At 52.7% G+C, this 20,474-nt stretch overlaps 1 protein-coding gene across 2 annotated transcripts in view; it reads left to right on the top strand.

Annotated features, from left to right (window-relative positions):
- LOC306978221 (transcription factor COE3-like) overlaps nucleotides 1-20,474 on the top strand; it is a 72,724-nt gene that overhangs the window by 7,545 nt on the left and 44,705 nt on the right. For both annotated transcript variants that reach the window (XM_079576747.1, XM_079576746.1), the window contains exons 3-6: nucleotides 6,072-6,135; nucleotides 15,037-15,092; nucleotides 18,324-18,397; nucleotides 18,773-18,841. In XM_079576747.1, the coding sequence (XP_079432873.1) occupies nucleotides 6,072-6,135; nucleotides 15,037-15,092; nucleotides 18,324-18,397; nucleotides 18,773-18,841 (263 nt within the window). The remainder of the gene's footprint in view (nucleotides 1-6,071; nucleotides 6,136-15,036; nucleotides 15,093-18,323; nucleotides 18,398-18,772; nucleotides 18,842-20,474) is intronic.

Here is a 20,474-nt window from a genome sequence, read left to right as displayed (position 1 = left end):
CAGTACTACAGCCTACTGCGCCTTCATCGAGAAGGACAAGGTACGAATACTCCAAATACTGCAGTACTACGGCCTACTGGGCCTTCATCGAGAAGGACAAGGTACGAATACTCCAAATACAGCAGTACTACGGCCTACTGCGCCTTCATCGAGAAGGACAAGGTACGAATACTCCAAATACAGCAGTACTACGGCCTACTGCGCCTTCATCGAGAAGGACAAGGTACGAATACTCCAAATACTGCAGTACTACGGCCTACTGCGCCTTCATCGAGAAGGACAAGGTACGAATACTCCAAATACTGCAGTACTACGGCCTACTGCGCCTTCATCGAGAAGGACAAGGTACGAATACTCCAAATACTGCAGTGCTACGGCCTACTGCGCCTTCATCGAGAAGGACAAGGTACGAATACTCCAAATACTGCAGTACTACGGCCTACTGCGCCTTCATCGAGAAGGACAAGGTACGAATACTCCAAATACTGCAGTGCTACGGCCTACTGCGCCTTCATCGAGAAGGACAAGGTACGAATACTCCAAATACTGCAGTACTACGGCCTACTGCGCCTTCATCGAGAAGGACAAGGTACGAATACTCCAAATACTGCAGTACTACGGCCTACTGCGCCTTCATCGAGAAGGACAAGGTACGAATACTCCAAATACTGCAGTACTACGGCCTACTGCGCCTTCATCGAGAAGGACAAGGTACGAATACTCCAAATACTGCAGTACTACGGCCTACTGCGCCTTCATCGAGAAGGACAAGGTACGAATACTCCAAATACAGCAGTACTACGGCCTACTGCGCCTTCATCGAGAAGGACAAGGTACGAATACTTCAAATACTGCAGTACTACGGCCTACTGCGCCTTCATCGAGAAGGACAAGGTACGAATACTCCAAATACTGCAGTACTACAGCCTACTGCGCCTTCATCGAGAAGGACAAGGTACAAATACTCCAAATACTGCACTACTACGGCCTACTGCGCCTTCATCGAGAAGGACAAGGTACGAATACTCCAAATACTGCAGTACTACAGCCTACTGCGCCTTCATCGAGAAGGACAAGGTACGAATACTCCAAATACTGCAGTACTACGGCCTACTGCGCCTTCATCGAGAAGGACAAGGTACGAATACTCCAAATACTGCAGTACTACGGCCTACTGCGCCTTCATCGAGAAGGACAAGGTACGAATACTCCAAATACTGCAGTACTACGGCCTACTGCGCCTTCATCGAGAAGGACAAGGTACGAATACTCCAAATACTGCAGTACTACGGCCTACTGCGCCTTCATCGAGAAGGACAAGGTACGAATACTCCAAATACAGCAGTACTACGGCCTACTGCGCCTTCATCGAGAAGGACAAGGTACGAATACTCCAAATACTGCAGTACTACGGCCTACTGCGCCTTCATCGAGAAGGACAAGGTACGAATACTCCAAATACTGCAGTACTACGGCCTACTGCGCCTTCATCGAGAAGGACAAGGTACGAATACTCCAAATACTGTAGTACTACGGCCTACTGCGCCTTCATCGAGAAGGACAAGGTACGAATACTCCAAATACTGCAGTACTACGGCCTACTGCGCCTTCATCGAGAAGGACAAGGTACGAATACTCCAAATACTGCAGTACTACGGCCTACTGCGCCTTCATCGAGAAGGACAAGGTACGAATACTTCAAATACTGCAGTACTACGGCCTACTGCGCATTCATCGAGAAGGACAAGGTACGAATACTCCAAATACTGCAGTACTACGGCCTACTGCGCCTTCATCGAGAAGGACAAGGTACGAATACTCCAAATACAGCAGGTACTACGGCCTACTGCGCCTTCATCGAGAAGGACAAGGTACGAATACTCCAAATACTGCAGTACTACTGCGCCTTCATCGAGAAGGACAAGGTACGAATACTCCAAATACTGCAGTACTACGGCCTACTGCGCCTTCATCGAGAAGGACAAGGTACGAATACTCCAAATACTGCAGTACTACGGCCTACTGCGCCTTCATCGAGAAGGACAAGGTACAAATACTCCAAATACTGCAGTACTACGGCCTACTGCGCCTTCATCGAGAAGGACAAGGTACAAATACTCCAAATACTGCAGTACTACGGCCTACTGCGCCTTCATCGAGAAGGACAAGGTACGGATACTTCAAATACTGCAGTACTACGGCCTACTGCGCCTTCATCGAGAAGGACAAGGTACGAATACTCCAAATACTGCAGTACTACGGCCTACTGCGCCTTCATCGAGAAGGACAAGGTACGAATACTCCAAATACAGCAGTACTACGGCCTACTGCGCCTTCATCGAGAAGGACAAGGTACGAATACTCCAAATACTGCAGTACTACTGCGCCTTCATCGAGAAGGACAAGGTACGAATACTCCAAATACTGCAGTACTACGGCCTACTGCGCCTTCATCGAGAAGGACAAGGTACGAATACTCCAAATACTGCAGTACTACGGCCTACTGCGCCTTCATCGAGAAGGACAAGGTACAAATACTCCAAATACTGCAGTACTACGGCCTACTGCGCCTTCATCGAGAAGGACAAGGTACAAATACTCCAAATACTGCAGTACTACGGCCTACTGCGCCTTCATCGAGAAGGACAAGGTACGAATACTTCAAATACTGCAGTACTACGGCCTACTGCGCCTTCATCGAGAAGGACAAGGTACGAATACTCCAAATACAGCAGTACTACGGCCTACTGCGCCTTCATCGAGAAGGACAAGGTACGAATACTCCAAATACTGCAGTACTACTGCGCCTTCATCGAGAAGGACAAGGTACGAATACTCCAAATACTGCAGTACTACGGCCTACTGCGCCTTCATCGAGAAGGACAAGGTACGAATACTCCAAATACTGCAGTACTACGGCCTACTGCGCCTTCATCGAGAAGGACAAGGTACAAATACTCCAAATACTGCAGTACTACGGCCTACTGCGCCTTCATCGAGAAGGACAAGGTACAAATACTCCAAATACTGCAGTACTACGGCCTACTGCGCCTTCATCGAGAAGGACAAGGTACGAATACTTCAAATACTGCAGTACTACGGCCTACTGCGCCTTCATCGAGAAGGACAAGGTACGAATACTCCAAATACTGCAGTACTACGGCCTACTGCGCCTTCATCGAGAAGGACAAGGTACGAATACTCCAAATACAGCAGTACTACGGCCTACTGCGCCTTCATCGAGAAGGACAAGGTACGAATACTCCAAATACTGCAGTACTACTGCGCCTTCATCGAGAAGGACAAGGTACGAATACTCCAAATACTGCAGTACTACGGCCTACTGCGCCTTCATCGAGAAGGACAAGGTACGAATACTCCAAATACAGCAGTACTACTGCGCCTTCATCGAGAAGGACAAGGTACGAATACTCCAAATACAGCAGTACTACGGCCTACTGCGCCTTCATCGAGAAGGACAAGGTACGAATACTCCAAATACAGCAGTACTACGGCCTACTGCGCCTTCATCGAGAAGGACAAGGTACGAATACTCCAAATACTGCAGTACTACTGCGCCTTCATCGAGAAGGACAAGGTACGAATACTCCAAATACTGCAGTACTACGGCCTACTGCGCCTTCATCGAGAAGGACAAGGTACGAATACTCCAAATACTGCAGTACTACGGCCTACTGCGCCTTCATCGAGAAGGACAAGGTACGAATACTCCAAATACTGCAGTACTACGGCCTACTGCGCCTTCATCGAGAAGGACAAGGTACAAATACTCCAAATACTGCAGTACTACGGCCTACTGCGCCTTCATCGAGAAGGACAAGGTACGAATACTCCAAATACTGCAGTACTACAGCCTACTGCGCCTTCATCGAGAAGGACAAGGTACGAATACTCCAAATACTGCAGTACTACTGCGCCTTCATCGAGAAGGACAAGGTACGAATACTCCAAATACTGCAGTACTACGGCCTACTGCGCCTTCATCGAGAAGGACAAGGTACGAATACTCCAAATACTGCAGTACTACGGCCTACTGCGCCTTCATCGAGAAGGACAAGGTACGAATACTCCAAATACTGCAGTACTACGGCCTACTGCGCCTTCATCGAGAAGGACAAGGTACGAATACTCCAAATACTGCAGTACTACGGCCTACTGCGCCTTCATCGAGAAGGACAAGGTACGAATACTTCAAATACTGCAGTACTACGGCCTACTGCGCCTTCATCGAGAAGGACAAGGTACGAATACTCCAAATACTGCAGTACTACGGCCTACTGCGCCTTCATCGAGAAGGACAAGGTACGAATACTCCAAATACTGCAGTACTACGGCCTACTGCGCCTTCATCGAGAAGGACAAGGTACGAATACTTCAAATACAGCAGTACTATTGCCTACTGCGCCTTCATCGAGAAGGACAAGGTACGAATACTCCAAATACTGCAGTACTACGGCCTACTGCGCCTTCATCGAGAAGGACAAGGTACGAATACTCCAAATACTGCAGTACTACGGCCTACTGCGCCTTCATCGAGAAGGACAAGGTACGAATACTCCAAATACTGCAGTACTACGGCCTACTGCGCCTTCATCGAGAAGGACAAGGTACGAATACTCCAAATACTGCAGTACTACGGCCTACTGCGCCTTCATCGAGAAGGACAAGGTACGAATACTCCAAATACTGCAGTACTACGGCCTACTGCGCCTTCATCGAGAAGGACAAGGTACGAATACTCCAAATACTGCAGTACTACGGCCTACTGCGCCTTCATCGAGAAGGACAAGGTACGAATACTCCAAATACAGCAGTACTACGGCCTACTGCGCCTTCATCGAGAAGGACAAGGTACGAATACTCCAAATACAGCAGTACTACGGCCTACTGCGCCTTCATCGAGAAGGACAAGGTGCGAATACTCCAAATACAGCAGTACTACGGCCTACTGCGCCTTCATCGAGAAGGACAAGGTACGAATACTCCAAATACAGCAGTACTACGGCCTACTGCGCCTTCATCGAGAAGGACAAGGTACGAATACTCCAAATACAGCAGTACTACGGCCTACTACGCCTTCATCGAGAAGGACAAGGTACGAATACTCCAAATACTGCAGTACTACGGCCTACTGCGCCTTCATCGAGAAGGACAAGGTACGAATACTCCAAATACAGCAGTACTACGGCCTACTGCGCCTTCATCGAGAAGGACAAGGTACGAATACTCCAAATACAGCAGTACTACGGCCTACTGCGCCTTCATCGAGAAGGACAAGGTACGAATACTCCAAATACAGCAGTACTACGGCCTACTGCGCCTTCATCGAGAAGGACAAGGTACGAATACTCCAAATACTGCAGTACTACTGCGCCTTCATCGAGAAGGACAAGGTACGAATACTCCAAATACTGCAGTACTACGGCCTACTGCGCCTTCATCGAGAAGGACAAGGTACGTATACTCCAAATACTGCAGTACTACGGCCTACTGCGCCTTCATCGAGAAGGACAAGGTACGAATACTCCAAATACAGCAGTACTACGGCCTACTGCGCCTTCATCGAGAAGGACAAGGTACGAATACTCCAAATACAGCAGTACTACGGCCTACTGCGCCTTCATCGAGAAGGACAAGGTATGAATACTCCAAATACTGCAGTACTACGGCCTACTGCGCCTTCATCGAGAAGGACAAGGTACGAATACTCCAAATACTGCAGTACTACTGCGCCTTCATCGAGAAGGACAAGGTACGAATACTCCAAATACTGCAGTACTACGGCCTACTGCGCCTTCATCGAGAAGGACTCAGTGCCAAGATTATTATGAACAAAACTCAGTCTGTATTTTCATTATATTTGTGTTATTTGTGGTGTTGTGTTATTTGTGGTGTTGTGTTATTTGTGGTGTTGTGTTATTTGTGGTGTTGTGTTATTTGTGGTGTTGTGTTATTTGTGGTGTTGTGTTATTTGTGGTGTTGTGTTATTTGTGGTGTTGTGTTATTTGTGGTGTTGTGTTATTAATATTCATGATTTAAATGTGTTTCAGGAAGTGACCGGAGAAAAGACCAACAACGGCATCCACTACAGACTCCAGCTGCTCTACAGCAACGGTACCTCATATTTATACTTCTACATATTTACATATTTACATCTATCCATCTACTACTACTGATCTAACAGTATCTTCCCGATATAATAAATATAATAATCTGAACATCTGCATTAATATCCATGTATTTACAGGTCACTGATTCAGGTCAAACATGAAACAAAAGCGTTTCTACGTTAAGTCTGGGCGATACAGAAATAAAAATAATCATGATTTTTTTCTCATATTGATTGAACTCGATTTTCGATTAGATTTGATTTTTATTTAATAACACATGAAGCTGATTCATGAACTTAGAGATTTTACAAAAACGGCTCAAAACAAAGGTTTTCCTCCAGTTTCATTTCACACAAAGATGTTTCCATGAAGACGATTATTCAGGTTCGAACGCGACATAGACTTCTCTTGTTTTAAATCGTTTTTATTTGAGACGTAACAGTTTGTTCCTGTAAACCAGCAGCTGTACGTGTTCAGAAGTCTGCTGGGGGAGTACCTCAGGGCTCAGTGCTCAGGCCAGTCTGCTGAGGGAGTACCTCAGGGCTCAGTGCTCAGGCCAGTCTGCTGGGGGAGTACCACAGGGCTCAGGCCAGTCTGCTGGGGGAGTACCACAGGGCTCAGTGTTCAGAAGTCTGCTGAGGGAGTACCACAGGGCTCAGGCCAGTCTGCTGAGGGAGTGCCACAGGGCTCAGTGAGGGAGTACCACAGGGCTCAGTGAGGGAGTACCACAGGGCTCAGGCCAGTCTGCTGAGGGAGTACCACAGGGCTCAGGCCAGTCTGCTGAGGGAGTACCACAGGGCTCAGGCCAGTCTGCTGAGGGAGTACCACAGGGCTCAGTGCTCAGGCCAGTCTGCTGGGGGAGTACCACAGGGCTCAGTGCTCAGGCCAGTCTGCTGAGGGAGTACCACAGGGCTCAGTGCTCAGGCCAGTCTGCTGAGGGAGTACCACAGGGCTCAGGCCAGTCTGCTGAGGGAGTACCACAGGGCTCAGGCCAGTCTGCTGAGGGAGTACCACAGGGCTCAGTGCTCAGGCCAGTCTGCTGAGGGAGTACCACAGTGCTCAGGCCAGTCTGCTGGGGGAGTACCACAGGGCTCAGTGCTCAGGCCAGTCTGCTGGGGGAGTACCACAGGGCTCAGGCCAGTCTGCTGGGGGAGTACCACAGGGCTCAGGCCAGTCTGCTGGGGGAGTACCACAGGGCTCAGGCCAGTCTGCTGAGGGAGTACCACAGGGCTCAGTGCTCAGGCCAGTCTGCTGAGGGAGTACCACAGTGCTCAGGCCAGTCTGCTGGGGGAGTACCACAGGGCTCAGGCCAGTCTGCTGGGGGAGTACCACAGGGCTCAGGCCAGTCTGCTGGGGGAGTACCACAGGGCTCAGGCCAGTCTGCTGGGGGAGTACCACAGGGCTCAGTGCTCAGGCCAGTCTGCTGAGGGAGTACCACAGTGCTCAGGCCAGTCTGCTGGGGGAGTACCACAGGGCTCAGTGCTCAGGCCAGTCTGCTGGGGGAGTACCACAGTGCTCAGGCCAGTCTGCTGAGGGAGTACCACAGGGCTCAGTGCTCAGGCCAGTCTGCTGGGGGAGTACCACAGGGCTCAGTGCTCAGGCCAGTCTGCTGAGGGAGTACCACAGGGCTCAGGCCAGTCTGCTGAGGGAGTACCACAGGGCTCAGGCCAGTCTGCTGGGGGAGTACCACAGGGCTCAGGCCAGTCTGCTGGGGGAGTACCACAGGGCTCAGGCCAGTCTGCTGGGGGAGTACCACAGGGCTCAGGCCAGTCTGCTGAGGGAGTACCACAGGGCTCAGGCCAGTCTGCTGGGGGAGTACCACAGGGCTCAGGCCAGTCTGCTGGGGGAGTACCACAGTGCTCAGGCCAGTCTGCTGAGGGAGTACCACAGGGCTCAGGCCAGTCTGCTGGGGGAGTACCACAGGGCTCAGGCCAGTCTGCTGGGGGAGTACCACAGTGCTCAGGCCAGTCTGCTGGGGGAGTACCACAGTGCTCAGGCCAGTCTGCTGAGGGAGTACCACAGTGCTCAGGCCAGTCTGCTGGGGGAGTACCACAGGGCTCAGGCCAGTCTGCTGGGGGAGTACCACAGGGCTCAGGCCAGTCTGCTGAGGGAGTACCACAGGGCTCAGGCCAGTCTGCTGGGGGAGTACCACAGGGCTCAGGCCAGTCTGCTGAGGGAGTACCACAGGGCTCAGGCCAGTCTGCTGGGGGAGTACCACAGGGCTCAGGCCAGTCTGCTGAGGGAGTACCACAGGGCTCAGGCCAGTCTGCTGAGGGAGTACCACAGGGCTCAGTGCTCAGGCCAGTCTGCTGGGGGAGTACCACAGGGCTCAGGCCAGTCTGCTGAGGGAGTACCACAGTGCTCAGTGCTCAGGCCAGTCTGCTGAGGGAGTACCACAGGGCTCAGTGCTCAGGCCAGTCTGCTGGGGGAGTACCACAGGGCTCAGGCCAGTCTGCTGGGGGAGTACCACAGGGCTCAGTGCTCAGGCCAGTCTGCTGGGGGAGTACCACAGGGCTCAGGCCAGTCTGCTGAGGGAGTACCACAGGGCTCAGGCCAGTCTGCTGAGGGAGTACCACAGGGCTCAGTGCTCAGGCCAGTCTGCTGGGGGAGTACCACAGGGCTCAGGCCAGTCTGCTGGGGGAGTACCACAGGGCTCAGTGCTCAGGCCAGTCTGCTGGGGGAGTACCACAGGGCTCAGGCCAGTCTGCTGGGGGAGTACCACAGGGCTCAGTGCTCAGGCCAGTCTGCTGAGGGAGTACCACAGGGCTCAGTGCTCAGGCCAGTCTGCTGGGGGAGTACCACAGGGCTCAGGGCTCAGGCCAGTCTGCTGGGGGAGTACCACAGGGCTCAGGCCAGTCTGCTGAGGGAGTACCACAGGGCTCAGGCCAGTCTGCTGAGGGAGTACCACAGGGCTCAGTGCTCAGGCCAGTCTGCTGAGGGAGTACCACAGGGCTCAGTGCTCAGGCCAGTCTGCAGGGGGAGTACCACAGGGCTCAGGCCAGTCTGCTGAGGGAGTACCACAGGGCTCAGGCCAGTCTGCTGGGGGAGTACCACAGGGCTCAGGCCAGTCTGCTGGGGGAGTACCACAGGGCTCAGTGCTCAGGCCAGTCTGCTGGGGGAGTACCACAGGGCTCAGTGCTCAGGCCAGTCTGCTGAGGGAGTACCACAGGGCTCAGTGCTCAGGCCAGTCTGCAGGGGGAGTACCACAGGGCTCAGGCCAGTCTGCTGAGGGAGTACCACAGGGCTCAGGCCAGTCTGCTGGGGGAGTACCACAGGGCTCAGGCCAGTCTGCTGAGGGAGTACCACAGGGCTCAGTGCTCAGGCCAGTCTGCTGGGGGAGTACCACAGGGCTCAGGCCAGTCTGCTGAGGGAGTACCACAGGGCTCAGTGCTCAGGCCAGTCTGCTGAGGGAGTACCACAGGGCTCAGGCCAGTCTGCTGGGGGAGTACCACAGGGCTCAGTGAGGGAGTACCACAGGGCTCAGGCCAGTCTGCTGGGGGAGTACCACAGGGCTCAGGCCAGTCTGCTGAGGGAGTACCACAGGGCTCAGGCCAGTCTGCTGAGGGAGTACCACAGGGCTCAGGCCAGTCTGCTGGGGGAGTACCACAGGGCTCAGGCCAGTCTGCTGGGGGAGTACCACAGGGCTCAGGCCAGTCTGCTGAGGGAGTACCACAGTGCTCAGGCCAGTCTGCTGAGGGAGTACCACAGGGCTCAGTACTCAGGCCAGTCTGCTGGGGGAGTACCACAGGGCTCAGGCCAGTCTGCTGGGGGAGTACCACAGAGCTCAGGCCAGTCTGCTGGGGGAGTACCACAGTGCTCAGGCCAGTCTGCTGGGGGAGTACCACAGGGCTCAGTGCTCAGGCCAGTCTGCTGAGGGAGTACCACAGGGCTCAGGCCAGTCTGCTGAGGGAGTACCACAGGGCTCAGTGCTCAGGCCAGTCTGCTGGGGGAGTACCACAGGGCTCAGTGCTCAGGCCAGTCTGCTGAGGGAGTACCACAGGGCTCAGGCCAGTCTGCTGGGGGAGTACCACAGGGCTCAGTGTTCAGGCCAGTCTGCTGGGGGAGTACCACAGGGCTCAGGCCAGTCTGCTGAGGGAGTACCACAGGGCTCAGGCCAGTCTGCTGAGGGAGTACCACAGGGCTCAGTGCTTAGGCCAGTCTGCTGGGGGAGTACCACAGGGCTCAGGCCAGTCTGCTGGGGGAGTACCACAGGGCTCAGGGCTCAGGCCAATCTGCTGGGGGAGTACCACAGGGCTCAGGCCAGTCTGCTGAGGGAGTACCACAGGGCTCAGGGCTCAGGCCAGTCTGCTGAGGGAGTACCACAGGGCTCAGGGCTCAGGCCAGTCTGCTGAGGGAGTACCACAGGGCTCAGGGCTCAGGCCAGTCTGCTGGGGGAGTACCACAGGGCTCAGTGAGGGAGTACCACAGGGCTCAGTGGGGGAGTACCACAGGGCTCAGGCCAGTCTGCTGGGGGAGTACCACAGGGCTCAGTGCTCAGGCCAGTCTGCTGGGGGAGTACCACAGGGCTCAGTGAGGGAGTACCACAGGGCTCAGTGAGGGAGTACCACAGGGCTCAGTGGGGGAGTACCACAGGGCTCAGGCCAGTCTGCTGGGGGAGTACCACAGGGCTCAGTGTTCAGGCCAGTCTGCTGGGGGAGTACCACAGGGCTCAGTGAGGGAGTACCACAGGGCTCAGTGGGGGAGTACCACAGGGCTCAGGCCAGTCTGCTGGGGGAGTACCACAGGGCTCAGTGCTCAGGCCAGTCTGCTGAGGGAGTACCACAGGGCTCAGGGCTCAGGCCAGTCTGCTGGGGGAGTACCACAGGGCTCAGTGCTCAGGCCAGTCTGCTGGGGGAGTACCACAGGGTTCAGGCCAGTCTGCTGAGGGAGTACCACAGTGCTCAGGCCAGTCTGCTGGGGGAGTACCACAGGGCTCAGGCCAGTCTGCTGAGGGAGTACCACAGGGCTCAGGCCAGTCTGCTGGGGGAGTACCACAGGGTTCAGGCCAGTCTGCTGAGGGAGTACCACAGTGCTCAGGCCAGTCTGCTGGGGGAGTACCACAGGGCTCAGGCCAGTCTGCTGAGGGAGTACCACAGGGCTCAGGCCAGTCTGCTGGGGGAGTACCACAGGGCTCAGTGCTCAGGCCAGTCTGCTGGGGGAGTACCACAGGGCTCAGGCCAGTCTGCTGAGGGAGTACCACAGGGCTCAGGCCAGTCTGCTGGGGGAGTACCACAGGGCTCAGGCCAGTCTGCTGGGGGAGTACCACAGGGCTCAGGCCAGTCTGCTGGGGGAGTACCACAGTGCTCAGGCCAGTCTGCTGAGGGAGTACCACAGGGCTCAGGCCAGTCTGCTGGGGGAGTACCACAGGGCTCAGGCCAGTCTGCTGAGGGAGTACCACAGGGCTCAGGCCAGTCTGCTGGGGGAGTACCACAGGACTCAGTGCTCAGGCCAGTCTGCTGGGGGAGTACCACAGGGCTCAGTGCTCAGGCCAGTCTGCTGAGGGAGTACCACAGGGCTCAGGCCAGTCTGCTGAGGGAGTACCACAGGGCTCAGGCCAGTCTGCTGGGGGAGTACCACAGGGCTCAGGCCAGTCTGCTGGGGGAGTACCACAGGGCTCAGGCCAGTCTGCTGGGGGAGTACCACAGGACTCAGTGCTCAGGCCAGTCTGCTGGGGGAGTACCACAGGGCTCAGTGCTCAGGCCAGTCTGCTGAGGGAGTACCACAGGGCTCAGGCCAGTCTGCTGGGGGAGTACCACAGGGCTCAGGCCAGTCTGCTGGGGGAGTACCACAGGACTCAGTGCTCAGGCCAGTCTGCTGAGGGAGTACCACAGGGCTCAGGCCAGTCTGCTGGGGGAGTACCACAGGGCTCAGGCCAGTCTGCTGGGGGAGTACCACAGGGCTCAGGCCAGTCTGCTGGGGGAGTACCACAGGGCTCAGTGCTCAGGCCAGTCTGCTGGGGGAGTACCACAGGGCTCAGTGCTCAGGCCAGTCTGCTGAGGGAGTACCACAGGGCTCAGGCCAGTCTGCTGGGGGAGTACCACAGGGCTCAGGCCAGTCTGCTGGGGGAGTACCACAGGGCTCAGTGCTCAGGCCAGTCTGCTGAGGGAGTACCACAGGGCTCAGTGCTCAGGCCAGTCTGCTGGGGGAGTACCACAGGGCTCAGGGCTCAGGCCAGTCTGCTGGGGGAGTACCACAGGGCTCAGGCCAGTCTGCTGGGGGAGTACCACAGGGCTCAGGCCAGTCTGCTGAGGGAGTACCACAGGGCTCAGGCCAGTCTGCTGAGGGAGTACCACAGGACTCAGGCCAGTCTGCTGGGGGAGTACCACAGGGCTCAGTGCTCAGGCCAGTCTGCTGGGGGAGTACCACAGTGCTCAGGCCAGTCTGCTGAGGGAGTACCACAGGGCTCAGGCCAGTCTGCTGAGGGAGTACCACAGGACTCAGGCCAGTCTGCTGGGGGAGTACCACAGGGCTCAGTGCTCAGGCCAGTCTGCTGGGGGAGTACCACAGGGCTCAGGCCAGTCTGCTGGGGGAGTACCACAGGGCTCAGGCCAGTCTGCTGGGGGAGTACCACAGGGCTCAGGCCAGTCTGCTGGGGGAGTACCACAGGGCTCAGGCCAGTCTGCTGAGGGAGTACCACAGGGCTCAGTGCTCAGGCCAGTCTGCTGAGGGAGTACCACAGGGCTCAGGCCAGTCTGCTGAGGGAGTACCACAGGGCTCAGTGTTCAGGCCAGTCTGCTGAGGGAGTACCACAGGGCTCAGGCCAGTCTGCTGGGGGAGTACCACAGGGCTCAGTGCTCAGGCCAGTCTGCTGAGGGAGTACCACAGGGCTCAGTGCTCAGGCCAGTCTGCTGGGGGAGTACCACAGGGCTCAGGCCAGTCTGCTGAGGGAGTACCACAGGGCTCAGGCCAGTCTGCTGGGGGAGTACCACAGGGCTCAGGCCAGTCTGCTGGGGGAGTACCACAGGGCTCAGGCCAGTCTGCTGGGGGAGTACCACAGGGCTCAGTGCTCAGGCCAGTCTGCTGAGGGAGTACCACAGGGCTCAGGCCAGTCTGCTGGGGGAGTACCACAGGGCTCAGGCCAGTCTGCTGAGGGAGTACCACAGGGCTCAGGCCAGTCTGCTGAGGGAGTACCACAGTGCTCAGGCCAGTCTGCTGAGGGAGTACCACAGGGCTCAGGCCAGTCTGCTGGGGGAGTACCACAGGGCTCAGTGCTCAGGCCAGTCTGCTGGGGGAGTACCACAGGGCTCAGGCCAGTCTGCTGAGGGAGTACCACAGGGCTCAGGGCTCAGGCCAGTCTGCTGAGGGAGTACCACAGGGCTCAGGCCAGTCTGCTGAGGGAGTACCACAGGGCTCAGGCCAGTCTGCTGGGGGAGTACCACAGGGCTCAGGCCAGTCTGCTGGGGGAGTACCACAGGGCTCAGGCCAGTCTGCTGAGGGAGTACCACAGGGCTCAGGCCAGTCTGCTGGGGGAGTACCACAGGGCTCAGTGCTCAGGCCAGTCTGCTGGGGGAGTACCACAGGGCTCAGGCCAGTCTGCTGGGGGAGTACCACAGGGCTCAGGCCAGTCTGCTGGGGGAGTACCACAGGGCTCAGGCCAGTCTGCTGGGGGAGTACCACAGGGCTCAGGCCAGTCTGCTGGGGGAGTACCACAGGGCTCAGTGAGGGAGTACCACAGGGCTCAGTGCTCAGGCCAGTCTGCTGGGGGAGTACCACAGGGCTCAGGGCTCAGGCCAGTCTGCTGGGGGAGTACCACAGGGCTCAGGCCAGTCTGCTGGGGGAGTACCACAGGGCTCAGTGCTCAGGCCAGTCTGCTGGGGGAGTACCACAGGGCTCAGGCCAGTCTGCTGAGGGAGTACCACAGGGCTCAGGGCAGTCTGCTGGGGGAGTACCACAGGGCTCAGGCCAGTCTGCTGAGGGAGTACCACAGGGCTCAGGGCAGTCTGCTGGGGGAGTGCCACAGGGCTCAGGCCAGTCTGCTGAGGGAGTACCACAGGGCTCAGGCCAGTCTGCTGAGGGAGTACCACAGGGCTCAGGGCAGTCTGCTGGGGGAGTACCACAGGGCTCAGGCCAGTCTGCTGGGGGAGTACCACAGGGCTCAGGCCAGTCTGCTGGGGGAGTACCACAGGGCTCAGTGCTCAGGCCAGTCTGCTGGGGGAGTACCACAGGGCTCAGGCCAGTCTGCTGGGGGAGTACCACAGGGCTCAGTGCTCAGGCCAGTCTGCTGGGGGAGTACCACAGGGCTCAGTGAGGGAGTACCACAGGGCTCAGTGCTCAGGCCAGTCTGCTGAGGGAGTACCACAGGGCTCAGTGAGGGAGTACCACAGGGCTCAGTGCTCAGGCCAGTTTTATTCATATCCTTTACATCTACAGATCATTCACCAACACAATCCACATATTTATATCTTCCATAATAATGACATACATTGTAGTGATGTTGTTTGTGTGATTGTGTTGTTTGTGTGATTGTGTTGTTTGTGTGATTGTGTTGTTTGTGTCTGTGTGTGATGTTGTTTGTGTGATTGTGTTGTAATGTGTTTGTGTGTGATGTTGTGTGTGTGATTGTGTTGTAATGTGTCTGTGTGATTGTGTTGTAATGTGTGTGTGTGATTGTGTTATAATGTGTTTGTGTGATTGTGTTGTAATGTGTGTGTGTGATTGTGTTATAATGTGTTTGTGTGATTGTGTTGTAATGTTTGTGTGTGATTGTGTTATAATGTGTTTGTGTGATTGTGTTATAATGTGTTTGTGTGATTGTGTTGTAATGTGTCTGTGTGATTGTGTTATAATGTGTCTGTGTGTGATGTTGTGTGTGTGATTGTGTTATAATGTGTTTGTGTGATTGTGTTGTTTGTGTGATCGTGTTATAATGTGTTTGTGTGATTGTGTTGTAATGTGTGTGTTTCAGGCGTGCGCACGGAGCAGGACCTGTTCGTGCGTCTCATCGACTCCATGACCAAACAGGTACGAACTTCAGAGCGACAGGTTCAGACCAGGTTCAGACCAGGTTCAGACCAGGTTCAGACCAGGTTCAGACCAGGTTCAGACCAGGTTCACACCAGGTTCAGACCAGGTTCAGACCAGGTTCAGACCAGGTTCACACCAGGTTCAGACCAGGTTCAGACCAGGTTCAGACCAGGTTCAGACCAGAGTCAGACCAGGTTCAGGCCAGGTTCAGACCAGGTTCAGACCAGGTTCAGACCAGGTTCAGACCAGGTTCAGACCAGGTTCAGACCAGGTTCAGACCAGGTTCAGACCAGGTTCAGACCAGGTTCAGACCAGGTTCAGACCAGGTTCAGACCAGGTTCAGACCAGGTTTCTAACACCTGTGCACCGGTGTCTCAAACTAAAGATCCCAAAGAAACGTCCAGCGGATTCGCCCGACTCGGATCAACAAGACTTTCACAAACCTGTGGATCAAATATAGAAACAATAGAACTTTACAAAAACCTCAGAAGAGCTTTGGGAAACATAAATAATGATTTGACTGAAGGATCAGACACATTAATAAACTTGTCTCCTCTCTCCTTGTCTCCTCTCTCCTTGTCTCCTCTCTCCTTGTCTCTTCTCTCTTTGTCTCTTCTCTCCTTGTCTCCTCTCTCCTTGTCTCCTCTCTCCTTGTCTCTTCTCTCTTCTCTCCTTGTCTCTTCTCTCCTTGTCTCTTCTCTCTTCTCTCCTTGTCTCTTCTCTCCTTGTCTCTTCTCTCCTTGTCTCTTCTCTCCTTGTCTCCTCTCTCCTTGTCTCTTCTCTCCTTGTCTCTTCTCTCCTCGTCTCCTCTCTCCTTGTCTCCTCTCTCCTTGTCTCTTCTCTCTTCTCTCCTTGTCTCTTCTCTCCTTGTCTCTTCTCTCCTTGTCTCTTCTCTCCTTGTCTCCTCTCTCCTTGTCTCCTCTCTCCTTGTCTCTTCTCTCTTCTCTCCTTGTCTCTTCTCTCCTTGTCTCTTCTCTCTTCTCTCCTTGTCTCTTCTCTCCTTGTCTCTTCTCTCCTCTCTCTTCTCTCCTTGTCTCTTCTCTCCTTGTCTCTTCTCTCCTTGTCTCTTCTCTCCTCGTCTCTTCTCTCCTTGTCTCTTCTCTCCTTGTCTCTTCTCTCCTTGTCTCCTCTCTCCTTGTCTCTTCTCTCCTTGTCTCTTCTCTCCTTGTCTCTTCTCTCCTTGTCTCTTCTCTCCTTGTCTCTTCTCTCCTTGTCTCTTCTCTCCTTCTCTCTTCTCTCCTTGTCTCCTCTCTCCTTGTCTCCTCTCTCCTTGTCTCCTCTCTCCTTGTCTCCTCTCTCCTTGTCTCTTCTCTCCTTCTCTCTTCTCTCCTTCTCTCTTCTCTCCTTGTCTCCTCTCTCCTTGTCTCCTCTCTCCTTGTCTCCTCTCTCCTTGTCTCTTCTCTCTTCTCTCCTTGTCTCTTCTCTCCTTGTCTCTTCTCTCCTTGTCTCTTCTCTCCTTGTCTCCTCTCTCCTTGTCTCCTCTCTCCTTGTCTCTTCTCTCTTCTCTCCTTGTCTCTTCTCTCCTTGTCTCTTCTCTCCTTGTCTCCTCTCTCCTTGTCTCCTCTCTCCTTGTCTCTTCTCTCTTCTCTCCTTGTCTCTTCTCTCCTTGTCTCCTCTCTCTTCTCTCCTTGTCTCTTCTCTCCTTGTCTCTTCTCTCCTTGTCTCTTCTCTCCTCGTCTCTTCTCTCCTTGTCTCTTCTCTCCTTGTCTCTTCTCTCCTTGTCTCCTCTCTCCTTGTCTCTTCTCTCCTTGTCTCTTCTCTCCTTGTCTCTTCTCTCCTTGTCTCTTCTCTCCTTGTCTCTTCTCTCCTTGTCTCTTCTCTCCTTCTCTCTTCTCTCCTTGTCTCCTCTCTCCTTGTCTCTTCTCTCCTTGTCTCTTCTCTCCTTGTCTCTTCTCTCCTTGTCTCCTCTCTCCTTGTCTCTTCTCTCCTTGTCTCTTCTCTCCTTGTCTCTTCTCTCCTTGTCTCTTCTCTCCTTGTCTCTTCTCTCCTTGTCTCTTCTCTCCTTGTCTCCTCTCTCTTCTCTCCTCTCTCTCCTCTCTCTTCTCTCTCTTCTCTCCTTGTCTCCTCTCTCTCCTTGTCTCTTCTCTCCTTGTCTCCTCTCTCTTCTCTCTCTTCTCTCTTCTCTCCTCTCTCTTCTCTCCTTGTCTCCTCTCTCTTCTCTCCTTCTCTCCTTCTCTCCTCTCTCTTCTCTCCTTGTCTCCTCTCTCTCCTTGTCTCTTCTCTCCTTCTCTCCTTCTCTCCTCTCTCTTCTCTCCTTGTCTCTCTTCTCTCCATGTCTCCTCTCTTTTCTCTCTTCTCTCCTCTCTCTCCTCTCTCTTCTCTCCTCTCTCTCCTCGTCTCCTCTCTCTTCTCTCCTTGTCTCTCTTCTCTCCTTGTCTCCTCTCTCTTCTCTCCTCTCTCTTCTCTCTTCTCTCCTTGTCCCTTCTCTCTTCTCTCCTTCTCTCTTCTCTCCTTGTCTCCTCTCTCTTCTCTCCTCTCTCTTCTCTCTTCTCTCCTTGTCCCTTCTCTCTTCTCTCCTTCTCTCTTCTCTCCTTGTCTCCTCTCTCTTCTCTCCTCTCTCTTCTCTCTTCTCTCCTTGTCTCCTCTCTCTTCTCTCCTTCTCTCTTCTCTCCTTGTCTCCTCTCTCTTCTCTCCTTCTCTCCTTCTCTCCTCTCTCTTCTCTCCTTGTCTCCTCTCTCTCCTTGTCTCTTCTCTCCTTCTCTCCTTCTCTCCTCTCTCTTCTCTCCTTGTCTCTCTTCTCTCCATGTCTCCTCTCTTTTCTCTCTTCTCTCCTCTCTCTCCTCTCTCTTCTCTCCTCTCTCTCCTCGTCTCCTCTCTCTTCTCTCCTTGTCTCTCTTCTCTCCTTGTCTCCTCTCTCTTCTCTCCTCTCTCTTCTCTCTTCTCTCCTTGTCCCTTCTCTCTTCTCTCTTCTCTCTTCTCTCCTTGTCTCTTCTCTCCTCGTCTCTTCTCTCCTTCTCTCTTCTCTCCTTGTCTCCTCTCTCTCCTCTCTCTTCTCTCCTCGTCTCTTCTCTCTTCTCTCCTCTCTCTTCTCTCCTCTCTCCTCTCTCCTTGTCTCCTCTCTCTTCTCTCCTTCTCTCCTTGTCTCCTCTCTCCTTCTCTCTTCTCTCTTCTCTCCTCTCTCCTCTCTCCTCTCTCTCCTTCTCTCTTCTCTTCTCTCCTCTCTCTTCTCTCCTCGTCTCTTCTCTCCTCATCTCTTTGTTTGTTCTTCCTTTGTTTCCTCGTCTGAAGCCCATCATTTACGAAGGTCAGGACAAAAACCCCGAGATGTGTCGAGTTCTGCTGACTCACGAGATCATGTGCAGGTAACTCCAGTCCTGACGTTATTATGATATTATGATTCTGTTATTATTGTTTATTATGATTCTGTTATTATTGTTTATTATGATTCTGATCCACATTTATGTTTCTTTTCTAAATCCTTATCACAAGTCCAGACCCAGAGCCTGATATAAAAGTGTCTCTGAGCTAAAGAATCACATTCATCACAGTTCATTTCATTGACTCAAATATGTTCATTTTACTCATTTTGACTCAAATGAAACTAAAACTAAGCAACAGGTTTGAGTTTCTCCTGAGGGATTGTGGGTAACGTGAGTTTCTCCTGAGGGATTGTGGGTAAAGTGAGTTTCTCCTGGTGGATTGTGGGTAACGTGCAGCTGACTCTTGTTTTGTTTTAGTCGCTGTTGTGACAAAAAGAGCTGCGGAAACAGAAACGAGACGCCGTCCGACCCCGTCATCATCGACAGGTACAAATATTACTGATACTATAACTACTATATCTGTAACTACAACTACTACAATAACTATAACTACTATACCTGCAAATACAACTACTACTACAATAACTATAACTACTATACCTGTAACTACAACTACTACAATAACTATAACTACTATACCTGCAAATACAACTACTACTACAATAACTATAACTACTATACCTGTAACTACAACTACTACAATAACTATAACTACTATACCTGCAAATACAACTACTACTACAATAACTATAACTACTATACCTGTAACTACAACTACTACTACAATAACTATAACTACTATACCTGCAACTACAACTACTACTACAATAACTATAACTACTATACCTGCAAATACAACTACTACTACAATAACTATAACTACTATACCTGCAAATACAACTACTACTACAATAACTATAACTACTATACCTGCAAATACTACTACTACTACAATAACTATAACTACTATATCTGTAACTACAACTACTACTACAATAACTATAACTACTATACCTGTAACTACAACTACTACTACAATAACTATAACTACTATACCTGCAAATACTACTACTACTACAATAACTACTAATCCGACGTGGTCGAGTTGCCCAGAAAAAAAACACCACATATTCGATTCTTTAAGATTTGCAAACTTTTGATCAAACAGAGGAAGAACAATTGGACTAAATGGGAAACTGTGGAGCAAAAATGTGCAGTGTGAGAAAAATGTAGTAGAGATTTAGTCGTAGACATTTATTGTCCCCGTGGAAATACTCAAGGACAACAACGACCACGGCCGACAGATCCAAACACTGACGATATACAAAGAACAAACCACGGCCCGTCAACCTCAGTTTAAATCATGTTTATATCATTAATGACATTCTTTAAAACCTTCTCTGACAGACCAGCTGTGCTGAAGAGAAAAGACAAATCACAGTTGGTTGCTTCATATTCTTTGTTTAATTGTAAAATGGCTGGTCCTGTTTTTAGTCAGGGCGGGGCTCCTGTACCTTTGACCTGAGGGGAGCAGCTCAAACTCTCTAAACAGAGGATGTTTTGATAATATTGTGTCTGCTTTATCTAGAGCTCTCGCAGAATAAATGTCCTGCAGACCCTTAGGAACGCCTAGGATTTAACGTGCGACTTTACCTGTTTTCCTAAGAGAGTTCTTTTGCTTCTCAGTCATGGCCCCGAACCAACAGATGATACAGAAAGTCAGAGCACTCTCCACAAAAGCACTGTCATTTTCAACATGGTTCTATCCACCAGTTTCTTCATAAAACATAGTCTCTGTTGACCCTTTTTATGATGTGATCTGTATTATGGTCCCACTTTAACTTGTCAGATCACACCCAGATACTTGTGCTCAGAGACAGAATCCATGACTTCTCCTTTGCTGATGGTCGGGCTGCGTGTGGACTCTCGCCCGAACTCCAGCTCCCTCGTCTTTGTTGTGTTCAATAGAAGATGGGAGTCGTCACACCAGGAGATGAACTCCTTTAGGACAGGCCCGTGTTCAGGCTGACGAGGGCCGTATCATCCGCAAACTTCACCAATGCAGCCATTGGTGTAGAGAATATAAAGCAATGGTGATAGTTCGGACCCTTGAGGAGAG

Source organism: Gobius niger, assembly GCF_951799975.1.
Source record: "Gobius niger genome assembly, chromosome: 19".
Taxonomy (NCBI): domain Eukaryota; kingdom Metazoa; phylum Chordata; class Actinopteri; order Gobiiformes; family Gobiidae; genus Gobius; species Gobius niger.
Note: the sequence above shows the minus strand (reverse complement) of the source record. Positions and strands in the feature narration are given on the sequence as shown.